The sequence below is a fragment of the Petaurus breviceps genome, unplaced genomic scaffold, assembly GCF_028583685.1.
Source record: "Petaurus breviceps papuanus isolate PSGF00001 unplaced genomic scaffold, PetGlider_PUasm1.0 90752, whole genome shotgun sequence".
In the NCBI taxonomy this organism is placed as follows: Eukaryota; Metazoa; Chordata; class Mammalia; order Diprotodontia; family Petauridae; genus Petaurus; species Petaurus breviceps.
Genome location: NW_027187336.1, coordinates 13,878,677 through 13,895,937, shown reverse-complemented (window position 1 = coordinate 13,895,937; position 17,261 = coordinate 13,878,677). Strand labels below are relative to the sequence as shown.

General features: G+C 35.9%; 1 protein-coding gene across 1 annotated transcript in view; it reads right to left on the bottom strand.

The window, feature by feature from the left end:
• Positions 1 to 17,261, bottom strand: part of THSD7B (thrombospondin type 1 domain containing 7B) — a 1,193,076-nt gene that overhangs the window by 295,288 nt on the left and 880,527 nt on the right. Inside the window, exon 15 of the mRNA XM_069067855.1 lies at positions 3,952 to 4,130. Within this exon, the coding sequence (XP_068923956.1) occupies positions 3,952 to 4,130 (179 nt within the window). The remainder of the gene's footprint in view (positions 1 to 3,951; positions 4,131 to 17,261) is intronic.

Sequence of the window (17,261 nt, the reverse complement as noted above, 5' to 3'; positions counted from 1 at the left end):
CAAAATAAAATGACCTGAGAGCTAAGTGCCAAGAAGACTTATGGTAAATAACCTGAGGCCAGGGGTAGAATTGAACTTTCCAAAGGAGCCCCACTGGGTGAGGCTCTAACTGCATCACATTTTCAGTTTAGAGGAACAAACATCAGGTTTCTCAAGCTGAAGAAGTGCAGTCATAAATAAGCTGCTGGGGAACATTTCCAAAATCATGAAAATCCCAGACAACCCAATTTATTGGCCAGTGAATTAAGACATGAATTTCAAATAACACTTGATCTTAGATATCATAACCCACAGAGAATAGGGACTCTTGTAAAATTTAAAAACAAACATATTACAACACCTATAAATGTCTACCCACATGCATATTTACACACCAATACCTATTTATAGAAATAATTGTGCTTACTTTAAAAGGGAAATGTTAAGGGAATTTACTTCAAATTTAGGATTTCCACAAAGGTATTTTCCATTATAATTCATAGACTTACATCAACACTAAGGCAGTCACTTTTTTTTTCCTTCCTGTGGCCACAGATTTATGTTAGTCACTAGAACTATAGTTTAGGATTGAAGACTCCGGTTCCAGGTGATAACTGCTCTGTGCCCTGATAAAGGGCAGAATCTCACAAGAACACAAGTGCAGTTCAACCCAAGATTGCACCTCTGATAGTGACAGCTCCCTTTTATATTTTGTCTTTCCTTATTAGAATGTGGATCTACTTGAGAATAAGGAAATCAGTTCTTTTCTTATATTTATATAGAACTTAATCCAATGCCTAGCACATACTAACTGCTCATATAATAATTGTTCGCTCACTCAATCTATCTACCCATATATTTATCTCTATGTATTCATCTATCTATCAAACCTATCAATCTGTCAGTGTCACTTTGAGAGTAGTCAGGGGAATGAACAGTTATACTCCATGATGAGAAAATTTAGTTATGTCCCCTTCTCCTCTAAAGCATCTCTAGTCTCAATTAATAATGTGTTATGGAATTTTGGCTTCTCATTGAGGTCTCTATCTATCTTTAAAACTATGATCCTTTTAAAGCATTTAATTTTTGTTTTAAATTGTCAACATTACTAAGGGTAACATGGTTACCTTTAATGTAAATAGGTTATAAAAGGATTATATTAATATGGCTTGTAAACTTTCTCCTTTCCTTAATGTTTCAGTATGTTCCCTGTTGTAGCACTTTGATAGTAGGTAGATAAAATACATCTATCCTCCCTATCCATACTTTTACACATGTAGAATTATTCTATTTGCTTACTAGTTTTTTTTCCCAAGTAAAGAATGTTTTTTTTCTTTTCATGTGATTCCTTATATAGAAGCCCTTCCATTCCTTTGATGATTTCTTTCTTCAAAAAAGAAGGTAAGTAAAATTAATGTCGCAAGTCATAGCTCCTCGAGCTTGTTGTAAGAATTAATAAGATTGTCCATACATTATTCACAAGTATACATGCTTAATCATTATTTTTCATCTGAGTGCCTAAAAAATGTGATACTAAAGCCAAATGATGTGTTAAGTTATCAATCATGTGGAAAATCTTTTGTTATAGCAAAGAATTGGAAACAAAGGGGGTTTCCATCAACTAGGGGGATGGCTAAAAAAATTATGGCATATGAATGTAATAGGATATCATTGTGCCAAAAGAATGTACAAAACAGGCAAAATTGGAGAACTTATATTAAGTAATATGTAGTCAAATGAACAGAAATAGAAGAATAATTAATTCAACAACTACAATTCTCTAAAGGAAAATTACTGTTACCAATTTAAGAATTATGATAAACACAATGATTAACTGGAGTTTCAAAAGACTATGATGTTTCAGGTCCCCCTCACTTGGCAGAGAGGTAATGGACCATATGTGCAGAATGAGATATACCTTATTAAAAGTAGCCAATGCTCAGGTTCATTTTCTTTGACTCTATTTATTTGTTACATGGGAGGGCTTTTAGTTTTTGTTATGGGATAAGAGCAAAGTGGAGAGTAGAGAAGTAGCGATGATGATAGAAAAGAAGAAACAAAAGAATATAAATTTAGCATTAAAAGATGCAGACAAGAGATAAGAAAAGAGTTCAGGAAGGAATAGAGAAAAGTGGGACTGTTTCTACCATATTGTAATTTAATAAACATTCAAGAAAATAAGCCATATATGATCATAATTTCATATCAAATCTTCTTTACATATTAAAAATAAAATTTTTCATGTTTATTAAGCTCATAATTTTTTTTAACAATCTAAAAAAAATTCTCTCCTTCCCAATGCCAAATAATAGTCCTTTTTTTTTTTCTTTTCAAAGTGAACAAACACCTTTTCTTGGTTTATGGCTCCATAATGAATTCCCTCTCATCCCCATTTTAGTTCAGTCATTTTACATAACCCTCTACTTCTGCAGACATCCTGTTTTCCCACACATATTGATGACTCTTTGGGTCCTCTATCAGTACATAAGTTCCTAGAGGCTACAACCTGTGTAAAAACTTGTCCAGAAAGCTTAGTATATTACCATTCTCCATTTGACTGCCTGGTGATTTGTAAGTTTGTCAACTTGAGAAAAAAAATAATAATGGAAGTTGTGGGAGTCAGTACTTTGCAATTTGATAAACAACTAAAGACCTTTTAAAAAAATTAGATGTGCTAGAATTTTTTATAACTGTCAATTAGAAAATGACAACTGTCTCTTCTTAAATAGCTAAAGGCTGTTGTGTAAGCATAGTTCTTTTTTTTTAATTCCAAAAGGAAATATATATTCACATCAGAGAAACACTTTAAGTATTTATGAATTGAGAAGAATATGCCAACTACTGTATTCTTGCAAACCAAAAACTAATTAAAACTCTGGTATATGTTTCCCTAAGGTGAAGTATCATTATGCAATCACTGGCAAACACTCAGTATATTTTCAAACTCTTTTCTAAATACATAACTATGTCTATTAACATGCTCACTGCCTGAAATCCAGACCCATTCTACTTATATGGCCTATTAAGAAGCAAATTAAAACAGCAACATCATGCTAGTCTTAAAATTCTGAAGTCCCAGGATGTTGTGGAAGACACTCTTCAAATATGAAAAGGGAACAATATACAAGGCATTAAAATAAGTTTCAGTTATAAATTATCTATACATTTTGGGTAAACTTTTTGGGAAACCTTTCAAAAGAACAAAGAAAGTGAGGTAAGGAGGGCAGGGAATAATGGAGGAGGCAAGGAAAGAAGGAATATAAGTATTGAGGGTAAGAAGAAGGAAGGAAGGAAAGAATGAAGGGAGGAAAGAGGAAAGGAAACATTTATTAAGTGACTACTATTTGACAAGAACTATGCAAAATGCTTTAGCTTTGTAAATATTATATCATTTTGATACTAACAACCCTGGGATGTATATGTGAAGAATGCTACTGACCCTAGTAAGTCTGAAAGAAGGAGGATTGGTGGGGTCAAGAGAAAATAGTGAAAATAGCTTGTTCAAAAAAATGATAGGGAAAAATGTAGTGATCAGATATTTTCTTCAATTTTTAAAATTATAATTTCTTCTTAACTTTTTGCCTTGCAATTATTTTTTTTTAATTTGGGAGATAATTAGTTGGTATGATTTATTAATTTCTGTAACTTCCAGTATTTGATTGAATCATTTTTTTTTCAAGGCTCAATTCACTTTCCTGTTAGTTTGTATTAATTAATTCCTATCAAACCCATTTAGCATTCTTGTTGACAAAAATTATCTTTGTGTTCTATTAAACAAAGGGTAAAGATTCTATCCTCTGATATTCTAAGTTCTTTTATTTGTATTCTGCCCTTCACAGACTTCTTTGGAAAAAAATTGATTTGCCCTATTCGTGTGTTTTATTAAGTTAGAGGAATAAAACTTTGATTTCACCTGGAAATATCACATGGGGATAATTTTAATTATTTCACTGATTACTTGATACCCTCTACCTGATTCTTGAGATCCAGCTTGGGACATGGACGGCCTCCATTGTAAGGTTTTTCTTTTAGCCATTTGGAACGAATTCTCACTCCAATCCCACAGGATGAACTGCAAGATCCCCAATTAGACCAATCACTTAATTTGCAGTCAAATGGACAAGGAATGATGCATTCTTCCTCAATGTAACCTGAAAAAGGGAAAAAAAAGTTGGGAGAAGGCAAAAACAACAGACAAAAATTTATTAGATCACAATTCATTATGGGATTAGAACATGGAGGCGAAGGGGAAAGGAAAGCAAAGGGAAGGTTACAAACATTTATTAATGTTTGTAACTATGTACTATGTACCAGGTTCTATGCTAAGCACTTTACAAATATTATCTCATTTGATCCTCGCAACAACCCTGGGAGGTAGATTTTACAGTTGAGGAAACTAAGGGAAATGACAGAAAGATTATATGCCCAGGATGTATGAAGTCAGATTTGAGCTTGAGGCCTTAGAGGACCTTCGAGGACATGTATTAGAGGACCTAATTTTGTAGATGAGGTATTGAGGCCCAAAGAGGTTAATTGACTTGCCCCAGGTCACACAGATCATAAGTAGCAGAGATGACATTCCAGTCTTCTAACCCTAGTGCAGTTTCTATTGGAGGGACATTTGGAATTTCCCTGAATATTGCTTATATTTTCCAAAAATATAAATTTAACTGGCACACAAAATTACCTCTATGTCACTGACTAGATAAATACACATAGACATTAAAATACAATAAACAAATATGACTTTTGCCAGAATTCCAGTTGCCACTTATCAAATGTCCTGTTGTTCTATTTTATACCAGTCAATTCAGGAAACAAAGGGGAGGTGGAGCAAAGAGAAGAATGACGATAAACTTGGTGTCTGAAGAAAGAGGGTGAATGAGAGACAGATGAATAAAAGAACTGCAATAGACAAGGGTGGAAGGATATTGTGTGATCATAGGATCGTAGTGAGCTGGAGAGCACCTTAGAGACTATTAGGCCCATCCTCCTCATGTTAAAGGTGAGAAAACTAAAGCAGGAGGGAGGTAAGTGATTTGTTCAGCGTCCTGTAGCCAGTTCAGTGCTTGAGGCAGAATCTGTGCTCAGGCATTCCTAACTCCAAGGGTAGTGCCCTATGTTGTTTGCCAAGTTTGTCTCAATCACCTTTCACAAAAGTTTGGACCTTATACCTTCATAACAATAACAGCACACACTTACATGGCATTTTAAAGCTTACAACACACTTTCCTCCAACAACCTTGAGAGGTGTACAATGTATTATCAGTTCCATTTTACAGATTTGGAAACTAGGGTTTAAACAGGTAAAGCGACCTGGCAATGGTCATGCCATTAGATGTATATGAACCAGGATTTCTATGTGGCCCTTCTGACTCAAAGTCCAATTCTCTTTCTAGTTCATCTATACTTTGTGTTTTGTCTGAGGTGGTGAGGCTCGGCAGTAACATGGCCTATTTATTGAGTATCTGTAGTTTATATCGGTCTCATTTAGAATAAAATTTACTTTTTCAATTTCATGGTAAAACCAGAGGATTAGAAAGAGATGAATTTGATGGCTGCTGTGAAAAGACATCAGAAAGTTGCTAATAGAAAAGGAAGAGGAGAAAGAATGAGGACTTGTGGAGTAATCCATATTTTTATTCAATGACTATCCATTTTATAGAACATTAGAATTGTAAAAGATTTCAGATGTAACATTTAGTTGAATTCCCCATAATATTTTGGTAATGAAATGCCTCAGGACATGAAAGTAATAAATAGAACCCAAAGTTACTGTTTGGAAGTGAGAGTATGGAACAGGGTATTTCCATGAGGTGTGGAATTCAACCAGGATAAAAGAGATTTGGAGAAATCCTACAGTGAAATGGATGCCTATTTCATACCTGCCCACCCCTAAGTTGACATACCTGTTTCTGACACTTTCATTATCTAGAGAGGGAAGTATCATTACCATTTGTGTTGTTCTTGGAATTCTTACATTTATATCATATATAGTATATTGCTCCAAAGAATATAGATTGAAAAACATAGATTGAAAAATAATCCAGTTCCATGATTTGTACAGAAGAAGAAATATTTGTCACTCAAAGGGAAAAAGATGATTTGCCTAAATTCGTACAAAGTAATGGCTTTGGTATACTTGAACCCAGGGCTTTTGATTCGAAGTACAGTGGCCTTTCTAGTATACCATCCTTTAAAGAGTATATCTCACACAAATGAGTCAGCAGCCCTACTTAGTAATCACTGAAAATCCCCATGATGCTACAAGTAATTAAAGAAGAAAAAGAGGACAAAAAGATTTTTTGAAAAGGCATATCACTTAATTTTTCTGTGAAATTGGATATTGCTCATACCCAGATGTGATTTTTCTGTTACTCAGTATCTCAGTATATTCAAATTAGTGTCAAAATCATCAAGTAACTTTTTTTATTGAAAACAAAATATGCAAAAATAAGGCAAAAAAGTACCTTTATGGTATATATACTTTAATTTTCCACATTTAAAAAGAAAATACTACCACCCCTCAAATTATTTTAAACACAATCAAAAGGCATTTGTTTTTCTTTAAAACCTATATCAAATCCAACAAACAATATTATTGTTTGGTACCGAAAGGTAAGTTCTCATGTTATGATTGAAACTATGCACAGGACAGGAAAAATGGCTGTTGTTCAGTATTTTCAATCATAAGCACATGCCAGAGTTGTTGAACATACCTACTTTTCTTTCCTTATTTCTCTGAATGGAGGCCAAGACATATTTACTTGACATAAGACATAAGTAATAAAACCACTAATAACAACTCAATATAATTCATAGAGTACAAAACGTGAATTGTGTACTAAATTCTCTAACCTTTTATAAATACTACTTACATACATTTCAAAAATTAGGGCCCTAAGAACACACATTTTCAAGTTTCATTTAGGCCACAACTGTTGAGCAAATCATACAAGAAATTACATAATGGTACACGAGTTCAGGTCACCTAGAAGCTTTGTTAAATCCCATTTTTTCCCATCTATTGAGAGACAACAAACATAGATAATATAAAATATGAATAATATAAACAGATAAAATATACATAATATCAAACCTAGACAATTGATTTTGTAATTCATGCATTTTTGTCACTGAAATATAAATCACCAGCCTTTATGGAGACTGTGACTCTGGAAACATTAAAACAAAACAAAACAGTGCTAAGTGTTAAGGAGACTCCAGACCTTATTTTTCACAATCTTCCTCATAATTGAAGCATGATTCTGTACTCATTTTCTAATGGTTATAGAATTGTTTTATTAGGAGCAATGCTTCCGAGAGGTTAAGATCATTTCATCATCCTATGACATGAACATTTCTAAATATTCCTGTAACTAGAAAATTAATTAAATAATTTCATCTCTCTGGGACTCTTTCTCCATGTGTAATATAAAAGGATATGTAATATAAGGAAAATGACCTAAATAATCTCTGATATCTCTTTCCAGCCTAAGCCCTATACACCTATTACCCTATTTCATGAAAAGCAGTCAGAAAGACATAGTAAGTCATCTGAAATGAAAGGCAGGGCAAGAAATAAGAAACAACTAGATTCCTCAAATATTAGACTTGGAGTCAGGACTAGAATTCTATTCTTGTCTCTGATATTTAAAACTATGATCAAGGGCAAGTCACAACCTCTACACGCCTTAGTTTTCTGTGTAGTATCTACTTGAGAAGGTTGTTATGAGGCTAAAGTGCCCCAATGGTATGAATTTAATTAAATTCAATTCAACAACTCTATTAAATACATATATATGCAAGACATTGTGCTTTATGAGGATACAGGGACAAAAAATTGAAATAGTCCTTGGGATTATGGAGTTTATAATTTACTGGGGACTGTGATAAACATGAATTTTAAATTGTTTGATGCCATTATTTAATGAAATTATTGTTTGATGTCATATTAAAATGATAGGACTTCAATATGGAGTCAACGAGGCTGTTTTCTTAGTGCCCATAGAAGCATAAAAGCAAACCAGCTGGTACTTTTCCATTATTATCTCTGTGTCAAATGGAAGAGGCTTGCAGCTTTTTGACTGAACAAACTTTTGAGTTCAAGGCAGTGGCCTTGAATCATTTTCCTACTGCTGCCTAAATTACATCCTCTACCCATTTGTGGTGCCAGTAAAGAAACTCCCCTTATCTGAACTTCATCCAAGCCCAGCTAGTAACAGTAAGGGTTCACATGACTTTTCTACCATATTTGGTTTCTGATTAAGAATGTCACCTCCTCTATCTAGCAACAATTACCAATTCTAAAACAAATAGATTCTTAGGGTATATAGTCTTGCCACTTCAACCCAACTTTGACCATGTTCCTTACCCAGCACATCTTCCTGCCTTCCCCTACCCCTCCACTCCCAAGGTTGAAGTGAGTTCCTTGCATATGAAAACAAACCTCTGTCTATTTATATTGCTATAGTGAGTTTCTATGCTCTGTTTTGCTGCTTGCTACATCGCACAAAAATAAAGATAGTGACTGTATCATTTATCTGAATATCAATTTTCTGGCAAATCTGGAACCCAAGTATTTGCCTTAACCCATGCCATGAGGTCAAAGAAAACAAGGCACAGGACTCCTATGACTTTTTTTACTAAACAATTCAAGAAGCAATCATTAAGTATTTAATGTATTCCCTACTTTCTCTTTTAAAAATGACAACTTTTGCTTTTATATCACCTACATTTCCAAAATATGTATAATAATGTAACTGTTATAATAATATAAATATATATCCCCCTCTCCCTCCAGCTCCTAGAGGGTCATCTATTATAACTAAGAATAAATGCAGATTTTTGTTTTTAAAGAGCAGGTCAAGGCAACTGGCAATACTTTAACTGCAGCTGGCATTGTATTCTATTTTCCACACCAGTAGTCCCCTGCCTCTGCAAAGAAGAAAGTGAGTTGCATTTTCCTATCTCTTCTGTAGTGCCAAGCTTGGTTATTATAATTCCACAGCATTCAATTTTGATTGTTTTGCTGTTGTTCTTTCCAATTACACTGTTGTAGTCATTATGCATATTATTTTCCTGGTTCTGCTTGCTTTACTTTGCATAAGATCATGTAAGTATTTTCCCATGCCTGTATTTATCACTTCATGACTTCTTAAAATGGGGTAATATCCCATTACATTTTTATACCACCATTTAGCAATTCCTTCAGTCAATGAGGATCTACTTTGCTTTCAATTCATTTTGAAACCATGAAAATATCTCCAACAAATATTTTGGTGTATAAGGGACCTTTCTTTTTGTCACCAGTCTCCTTGGAATATATTCTTAGGAATTGAAGCTTTGGTTCAAAGAGTTTGGACATTTAAATCATTTTCATAGTACAATTCCAAAGTAGATTTATAGAGTGGTTGTACCAATTTATACCTCAACCAATAGAATGCAGATGTGCCCATCTTTCTACCGCCCCTCTTTATTTGATCATCTTTGCCAATTTCCTGTGTAAGGTGTGTGTGTGTGTGTGTGTGTGTGTGTGTGTGTGTGTATGTGTTGAAACCTTAGGTATGTTTTGATTTGCATTTGTCTAATTAGTAGTGATTTGGAATAATTATTTTTTCATTATTGGAGTTTCAAATTCTTTTCAGAGGTTTGTTCTTTTCGGGGGGGGGGGGTTCTCTAATTTTCAAGAAGCTTACAGGTCACAGTAGTTGGTCCACAGCATGCCAACAGAAGCTTGGTGAAGAGAGGATTGAAACAAGTTAAGGGCAGCCAGCAACCAAGATCTTCATGAGCTGCTAGTATGGTAGAGAAAAGTAGTAACTAAGAAAGTCCTGAGGCTCCAGGATATGATCAATTTTGTTTTTGTTTTTATTATACAAGAATTTGGTATTGGACAGCCACTATTCGTCTAGTACAGGTTTACAGGCCCCAGCACTTGGTCCAAGACATGCCAGTGTAAGCTTGGCCAAGAGAAGACACTAGAATTGAAACAAGATGGAAGCAGCCAACCACCATCATCCTCATGAGCTTCTAGAACATTCAGGACAAAGCAGAGATTGAGAACATTCAGGAGCTGCAGTATTTTATCAAATTTGAATTTTCGATAATAAAAAAATTGAAACTAAGCAACCCCCATTGCCTTAGGCAACAAGGAGATTCATGTTGAGAAAACTATTAGGCTCCATGTATTACCTGTGCATACCGGGGCAGGTGCTGAGCAAGGCAATAGCTAAGAAAAGGCAGTAAGCAGAGTGGATGATGCAATAGGGCACATTTTGCAAAAAGAAAACAAAACAACACCAAAACCACTAGTTAAATTTTGATAAAGGCATAGATAGTTATTAAATGTACTGATGACACAAAGCAGGGAATGCTAGATAACACATTAGATCAAAGAGTAAGGACCAAAAAGATTTTGAATTGGTTTGAACATTGGATAGAATCTAATAATGTGAAATTCAAAAGGCATAAATGTAAAGGCTGGAACATAGGTTCAAAAATGTCGAGTCAGCAAAACATAATCTCACTTCAGTTTAAGATACTGTATCTTCCTTTTTCTCGGGCAAACGGCATGAAAAAGTTATGCTCATATTTATTTCCTGTCCTCTCATTTGTTCCTCAACCCCTTGAAAACTGGCACTTGATTCTATCACTCAACTGCACCCGAAACTGGAATAAAATATGAACTTTTGTTTGCCTTTTGAAGTCCCGTATAACTTGACTCCAACATATATCTCTTGCTTCATCGCATATTTCTCACCTTTTCTCACTCATAGCCAAAATGTCCGTCTCTGTGTTCACATGTGACATTTTATCTGCCATGTACCTTTGCACATGATGTCTTATATGGCTGGATATGCCCTCATACTTCCGGTTCATTGAGTCTGCTCCATTATGATGCACTTCAAGCACCATCTTTCCTTATACCCCCAACTACTAATATCCTACAATAATAATCAATAATAATACCAACTCTGTCATGTAGCTGCCAACAACTAAGATGAATGCAGTGCTTCATGGTTTGGGAAGCACTTTACATACATTTTCTCATTTAACCTTCACAATAAACCTGCGAAGTAAGTGTTATTCTATTTTTTTTAACTTTATCAAATACTTTATTAACTTCTAGTTTACATAATTCATTTCCACAAGATTTTGAGTTATGAATTTTCTCCCAGTTTTCACCCTACCAACCACCCCAAAATAGCAATCACACTGGATATCCCCTGCTCCAATCTGCTCTCTCCCATATCTTCCTCCATCCACCCTTTGATTTTCCAGTAGGGCACGGTGGATCTCTATGCCCCAGTGCCTGTATATCTTATTCCCCAGTTACATGTAAAATAATATTAATAATAGTATGTATGGATATATATTTATATGTTTTTAAAATTTTATTTTAAAACTTTGAATTTCAGATTCATTCCCTTCTGCCCTTGTCACCCACCCTTACTGGGAAGATAAGCAATTCAATATAGGTTGTACATGTGTAGCTATGTAAAACATTTCCATAGTAGATATATTATAAAAGACTGAATATATTTCCCTCAATCCTTATCCCATGTCCCACTTGTTCTATTCTCTACTTTTATCCCATTGCTTTTCAAAGGTGGGTGCTTCCAACTTCCCTCCCCCCCGAGCCTGCCTTTCCTTCCATCATCTTCCTTCTCATCCCGTTCCCCCCTACTCTCCTGTAGGGTGAGATAAACTATTTAGTGTGTATGTCATTCCCTCTCTAAGCCAAATTCAATGAAAATAAGGTTGACACATTCCCATTTGCCTTCCTGTCTTCCCCTCCATTGTAACTGTTTTCCCTTGCTTCTCCTATATGAGATAGTTTACCCCATTCTGTCTCTCCCCATCTCCTCTCATTATATTCCTCTCTCACCTCTTAGTATCATCCTTTCCAATTAAATTGGTCCTGTGCCCTTTGTCTATGTATACATGTACACATATATACACACATTCACATATGAATTCATACATCCATATACCCTCCTACATAGACATATGTATGTATGTATGTATACATACACACATATTTATACATATATACATTTATTTGTTTACATTATAATGCTTCTCATGCTTCTTGTACCTGAATGTCAAATTTTCTATTCAACTCTGGTTTTTTTCATAAAGAATACTTGAAAGTCCTCTCTTCTGTGTGAATTACCATATTTTCCCCTGAAACATGATATTCAGTTTTGCTGGGTAGGTGATTCTTGGTTTTAATCCTGATTGTGTTTCCACAGTATTGACATTGTTTCTTCCTGGCTGCTTGTAATATTTTCTCCTTGATCTGGGAATTCCAGAACCTGGCTATAATATTCCTACGAGTTTTCTTTTTGGTATCTTTTTCAGGAGGTGATCGGTGGATTCTTTCAACCTCTATTTTGCCCTCTGGTTCTAAAACATCAGGGCAATTTTCCTTGAGAAATTCTTGAAGGATGATTTCTAGATTCTTTTTTTTGATCATGGCTTTCAGGTAGCACAATATTTTTTAAATGGTCTCTCCTGGATTTTTTTTTTCCAGGTCAGTGGTTTTCCCATGAGATATTTCACATTGCCTTCTATTTTTTCATTTGTTTGGATCTGTTTAATAGTATCTTGATTTCTCACAAAGTCACTAACTTTCATTTGCTCCAATCTAATTCTGAAGGAATGATTCTCTTCAGAGAGCTTTTGAAAGTCTTATTCCATCTGGAAAATTCAGCTTTTTGAGGCATTCTTCTCCTCATTGCCTTTTTGAGCCTCTTTTGCCATTTGAGTTAGTCTATTTTTAATGTGTTATTTTCTTGAGAGGTTGTTGACTCTCATTTCATAATTTTCTTGCATCATTCTCATTTCTCTTCCAAATTTTTCCTTTACTTCTCTTATTTGGTTTTCAAAATCCTTCTTAAGATCCTCTATGGCTTTTATCCAGCTCATATTTTTCTTGGAAGCTTTGGGTGCAGGAGTTCTGTCTTTGCTGTCTTCCTCCTGTTCCATGCTTTGATCCTTTTTGTCCCCAAAATAGGAGTGTAAAGTTGGATTGCTGTGCTTGCTTTGCTTCCTTTGCTTGCTCATGTTGCCACTCAATTACTTGACTTTTGGGCTTTTTGCCATATCAGGACTCTGCTACCAGACAGGGGTGTTTTTTCCCATTTGTTGGGGTTTTCCCAGCTCCTGGAGCTGTTAGTTGGGTGCCCTCTCTGAGCTTCCATGTGCTCTGTCAAGCTGGTCACTCACCGCAGGACTTCCACCCAAGACAGTGATCCAGATCCAAGCAGGTTAAAGGAAGAGCAATTACCCCTCAGACTGGTCACTTTGTTCCCCTACAATCTGCAAACCAGTTGCTGAAGCTGCCACATGGGGGTGGCCATGGTGCCTCAGCAGCTTCTCCCTCCAGGGGGTAAAAGCCAGACTGCACTCCCAAACTACAATATCCAAAGTCCACACTGTACTTACCTCTCAATTTGTCCTTAGCATCTATGCGTTGATAATTCTGGAAACCGCCACAGCTGGTGGTGATCTGAATCCCTCCAGCCAGAGGCTGGTTATGGCTGCCTTGAGGCTAAAACTTCTGGCTCACACGGGGCTGGGCTCAGCTCCCAGAGTGCTGCACTGGCCCCTTCCTGCTGGCCTGCTGGACTGTCTTCAGCAGGAGGTTAACTTCTCTCTGTCATTTTGTGGGTTCTGTAGCTCCAAAGTTTGTCTAGAGTAATTTTTTATATGAATTGGAGGAGGTGAAAGCCAGATCCACATGGAAGTCCTGTTTCTACTCCGCCATCTTGACTCCCATAAGTGTTAATATTATCCCCATTATCAGTTACAGAAACTGAGTTTGAGAAAAGTTAAGTTACTTGGCTAGGGGCACTTAGCCAGTGAGCTAATGAGGAAGGATTCAAAATCACATTTTCTTTTCATTGTTCCTTAAGCCCATGCCATTTAAAGATTAGTTAATGGAATTAAGAATGTTTATCCTGGAGAATGGTGATATTATATCTGTCTTCAGGTATCTGCCCAAAAGTCTGTCTTGTGGAAAACTATTAGATTTATTCTATCTGACCCTAGTACAAAAGCATAGGAATGGATGGAATTGCAGAAGCAAATTAAGTCTCATATCAGAAAGAAAATGTGCTAATAATTAGATCCATACAAAAATAGAATATGTTATCCCAAATGGTACCAAGTTCTTACTTAATGAAGGGTATCAAGTAAAGATAAGCTGACCAGTCATCAGGTATGATGTAGTGGAGAATAATTTTCAGGTGTGGTTGGGACTAGATGGGCATTCCACTTTGCATCTGCTGTTCTGCCTGATTTCAACTCCATGGAACAAATTAACCCATACTATCCTCTAGCTACCTGCCTTCCTACCTCTGTTCATGTGTTGTTTTCTCCTTTAGATTGGTGTAATGGTAATAGAAGTTTTAAGATCTTCCCTGCCCCTTAATAAGCCTAAATTGAACTTGAGGATCTTTTCTAGTTTGAAAACACACTCTGCCTGCTAATAGGCTGCATGTGCTCACCTGCTGCCTGTGATGGGAGGCTTGTTTTTCAGGAAGGCACAACTTTTGTTACTTTGTACTCAAGTGGGTCAGAAGGGTTGTGATATACTCTGAACCTGGAGAGGGCTATATATACCTCTGAGGTAAGGTTTTGCTTTGGGGCTCACCTGAGGAAGAGTTGTGTGATTTGGCCAGATGAGACTCTAGGCAGCCACTGAGGCCGCCAGCTTTGAAAACCCAAATGTCGGTGCTTCTCTCTCTGGTGACTAACTAGGTATGATGTAATGGTCAGACAGCTAGAAGCCCTGTCTGCTGAATTGTTTTATTTTCTCTTGTAACTTCTGTTTGTATTCTCTGAAATTCAGGGTGATGACTTTTTCCCCTGTACTAGGTAAATAATAGATGTTATTTGGGTGCCCTCTCTGAGCTTCCACATTTTGATTAATTATTAATGATTGATTAAATTAATTAATGATTGATTAAAGTAAGATTGTTAACCCTTTTTGAGTTGCTTTTCTTTAGAAAGGCAGATCAAAGAACCTGTGCTAGCAGCCATCCTGGGTATGCAAGGGTGCTTGCTGCTACAATTGGAAGCTACTTGAAGTCAGAACCTGTCTTTTCTCATTATTAATTCTATCCTCAGTCCTTAGCACAGTTCCTGGCTGTAGATACTGAATAAGTGTTAACTGAATTGGATTGGACGCTAAGTTCCTTTCCAACTCTGAAACTCTGATTCTGTGATAAAAACGTTAGCTATTATATTTTTATTTGTCCTTCAAAATTGCTCATCAAAAATTTCAAATGACTCATATTATTGTATGTCTCTTTAAGTTCCATCTCTGTTTGAAGTAGATGCCCTCATAATTGAATGAGATTTTAAAATATTTTCATCTGTACTTTCATATTGCAGGATTTTAATTAATAAACTCCCAGCAATTCTGCTGTAGTTTCTCCCATAATCCACAATGAGTAGAAAGCCCAGAGGAACTTCATAAAAGTCAAGGTCATAAATACAAAGAGAATATAATAATTTTGAAATTCAATAGGAATGAGTAACAGCAACATTCATTTTGCTAGAAATGTATTTTATACACTGCAACATTACCCCCAAAGGAAAGCCCAGAAAGGAAAACAATTCATAATCACATATTCTTACAGTTAACTCCTAATTGCAAGGATCAGTTCTATCCACACACTTAACATTTACAAATTTCGATGACTGAATATGATTAAATGTGAGATTTTGTTGTTCCTCAGACTTGTGATTACATCAGTGTAGGAAACTCTGTCAGGAAACTACTTCCATAACATAAATTAGCATTTGTTCCCTAATTTACAGTCCTAGGGAGTTGTCTGGTCCACTAAAAGACTCAGTGACTTTCTCAGAGTCACACAGTCAGCAGGTCCGCAGAAGCTAGAATTACTAACTTTGAGACCAACTCTCAAATTACTATGACACAGCACCTTTTACTTCACTTCCATTTGATTCATTCATTTATTAAGCACTTATAGTCTATGAGAGAGGGTAGCTAGGTGGCACAGCGGATAGAGTACCACACCCAGAGTCAGGAAGACTCATCTTTGTGAGTTGAAATCTAGCCTCATACACTAGCTGTATCACCACTTAAATCTGCTTGCCTCAGTTTCCTCATCTATAAAATGAGCTGGAAAAGAAAATGGTAAACTATTCCATTATCTTTTCCAAGAAAACCCCAAATGGAGTCACAAAGAGTCAGATAACTGAAGCAACTGAACAATGATAATAACAACAATAGTAACATGTACAAGGTATTTATTACAAGTGCTTATGATATAAAAAGATCTAAAATCCAAACCCTTCTAAAGGATTTCCCAATTTAATGGCATAGATAGGGAAGGGGTAGAAGTACAAGATTACTCTTAACTGAAGAGATCCGGGAAGGATTCATAAAAGATAAAAGAAGAGAAGGTACCTTGGAGATTGGGGAATAGGGCAAGAGAGGAACTATATAGGAGCAAAGGCAGGACGTGGGAAAGAAAAAGAATAGAAATGGGATCAACCTTCCATATAAAACTTCTTACTCCTGAGCACAAAGACCTCACCTAATGCTTTACAATATCCTTGCACAATATTTACTATGGTATAGCTGATCTCATCATAATCAGATTACCCTGGCAACATTTACAAACACAAGACTGCTTGCTATAAGAAAATCAACTTCATATTTAGCTAAAGATATCAAAATGTGGATTTATCATGTCATTTGACATTGTTATCTTTTTCACCCAATCCCATCTGATTCCATTTTTTGTCATTTGCAAAAATAATGGAGTTGGGCTACATCACTCGAAATTCCCTTCTTGCTCTAATTCTGTGACCCTCAGAGACAATCCAATCTAATAAGCATTAATTAAGTACTAAATATGGAAAAAATACTGCTAGGCATTGGTGATACCCAGATAGTGAAAGACAGTAGTAGCTGTCAAGAAGCTGATGTCCCCTTGGGTGTTAAAACATGGTATTGCAGAGGCATGCACAGTATCATTGCCTCATCTGTTTTGTTCCTCCTCTATATCATGGAGATAATAACTATATTACCTACCTCACAAAGTGCTGTCATGATGTTCAAATCCTTTGAAAACCTTAATGAGAACTTCCAGTTAAGAGGGAGACATGAAAGTCTGTAGAAGAGCTCAGCTCTTACCTACCCCCACCCACCCAACCTTAATGACTGTCTGAAAATAGCTCCAAATAGAGCAACAAGAAGGAAAACTTAAAGGAAATGGGATTAAAATCCTCTATCCATG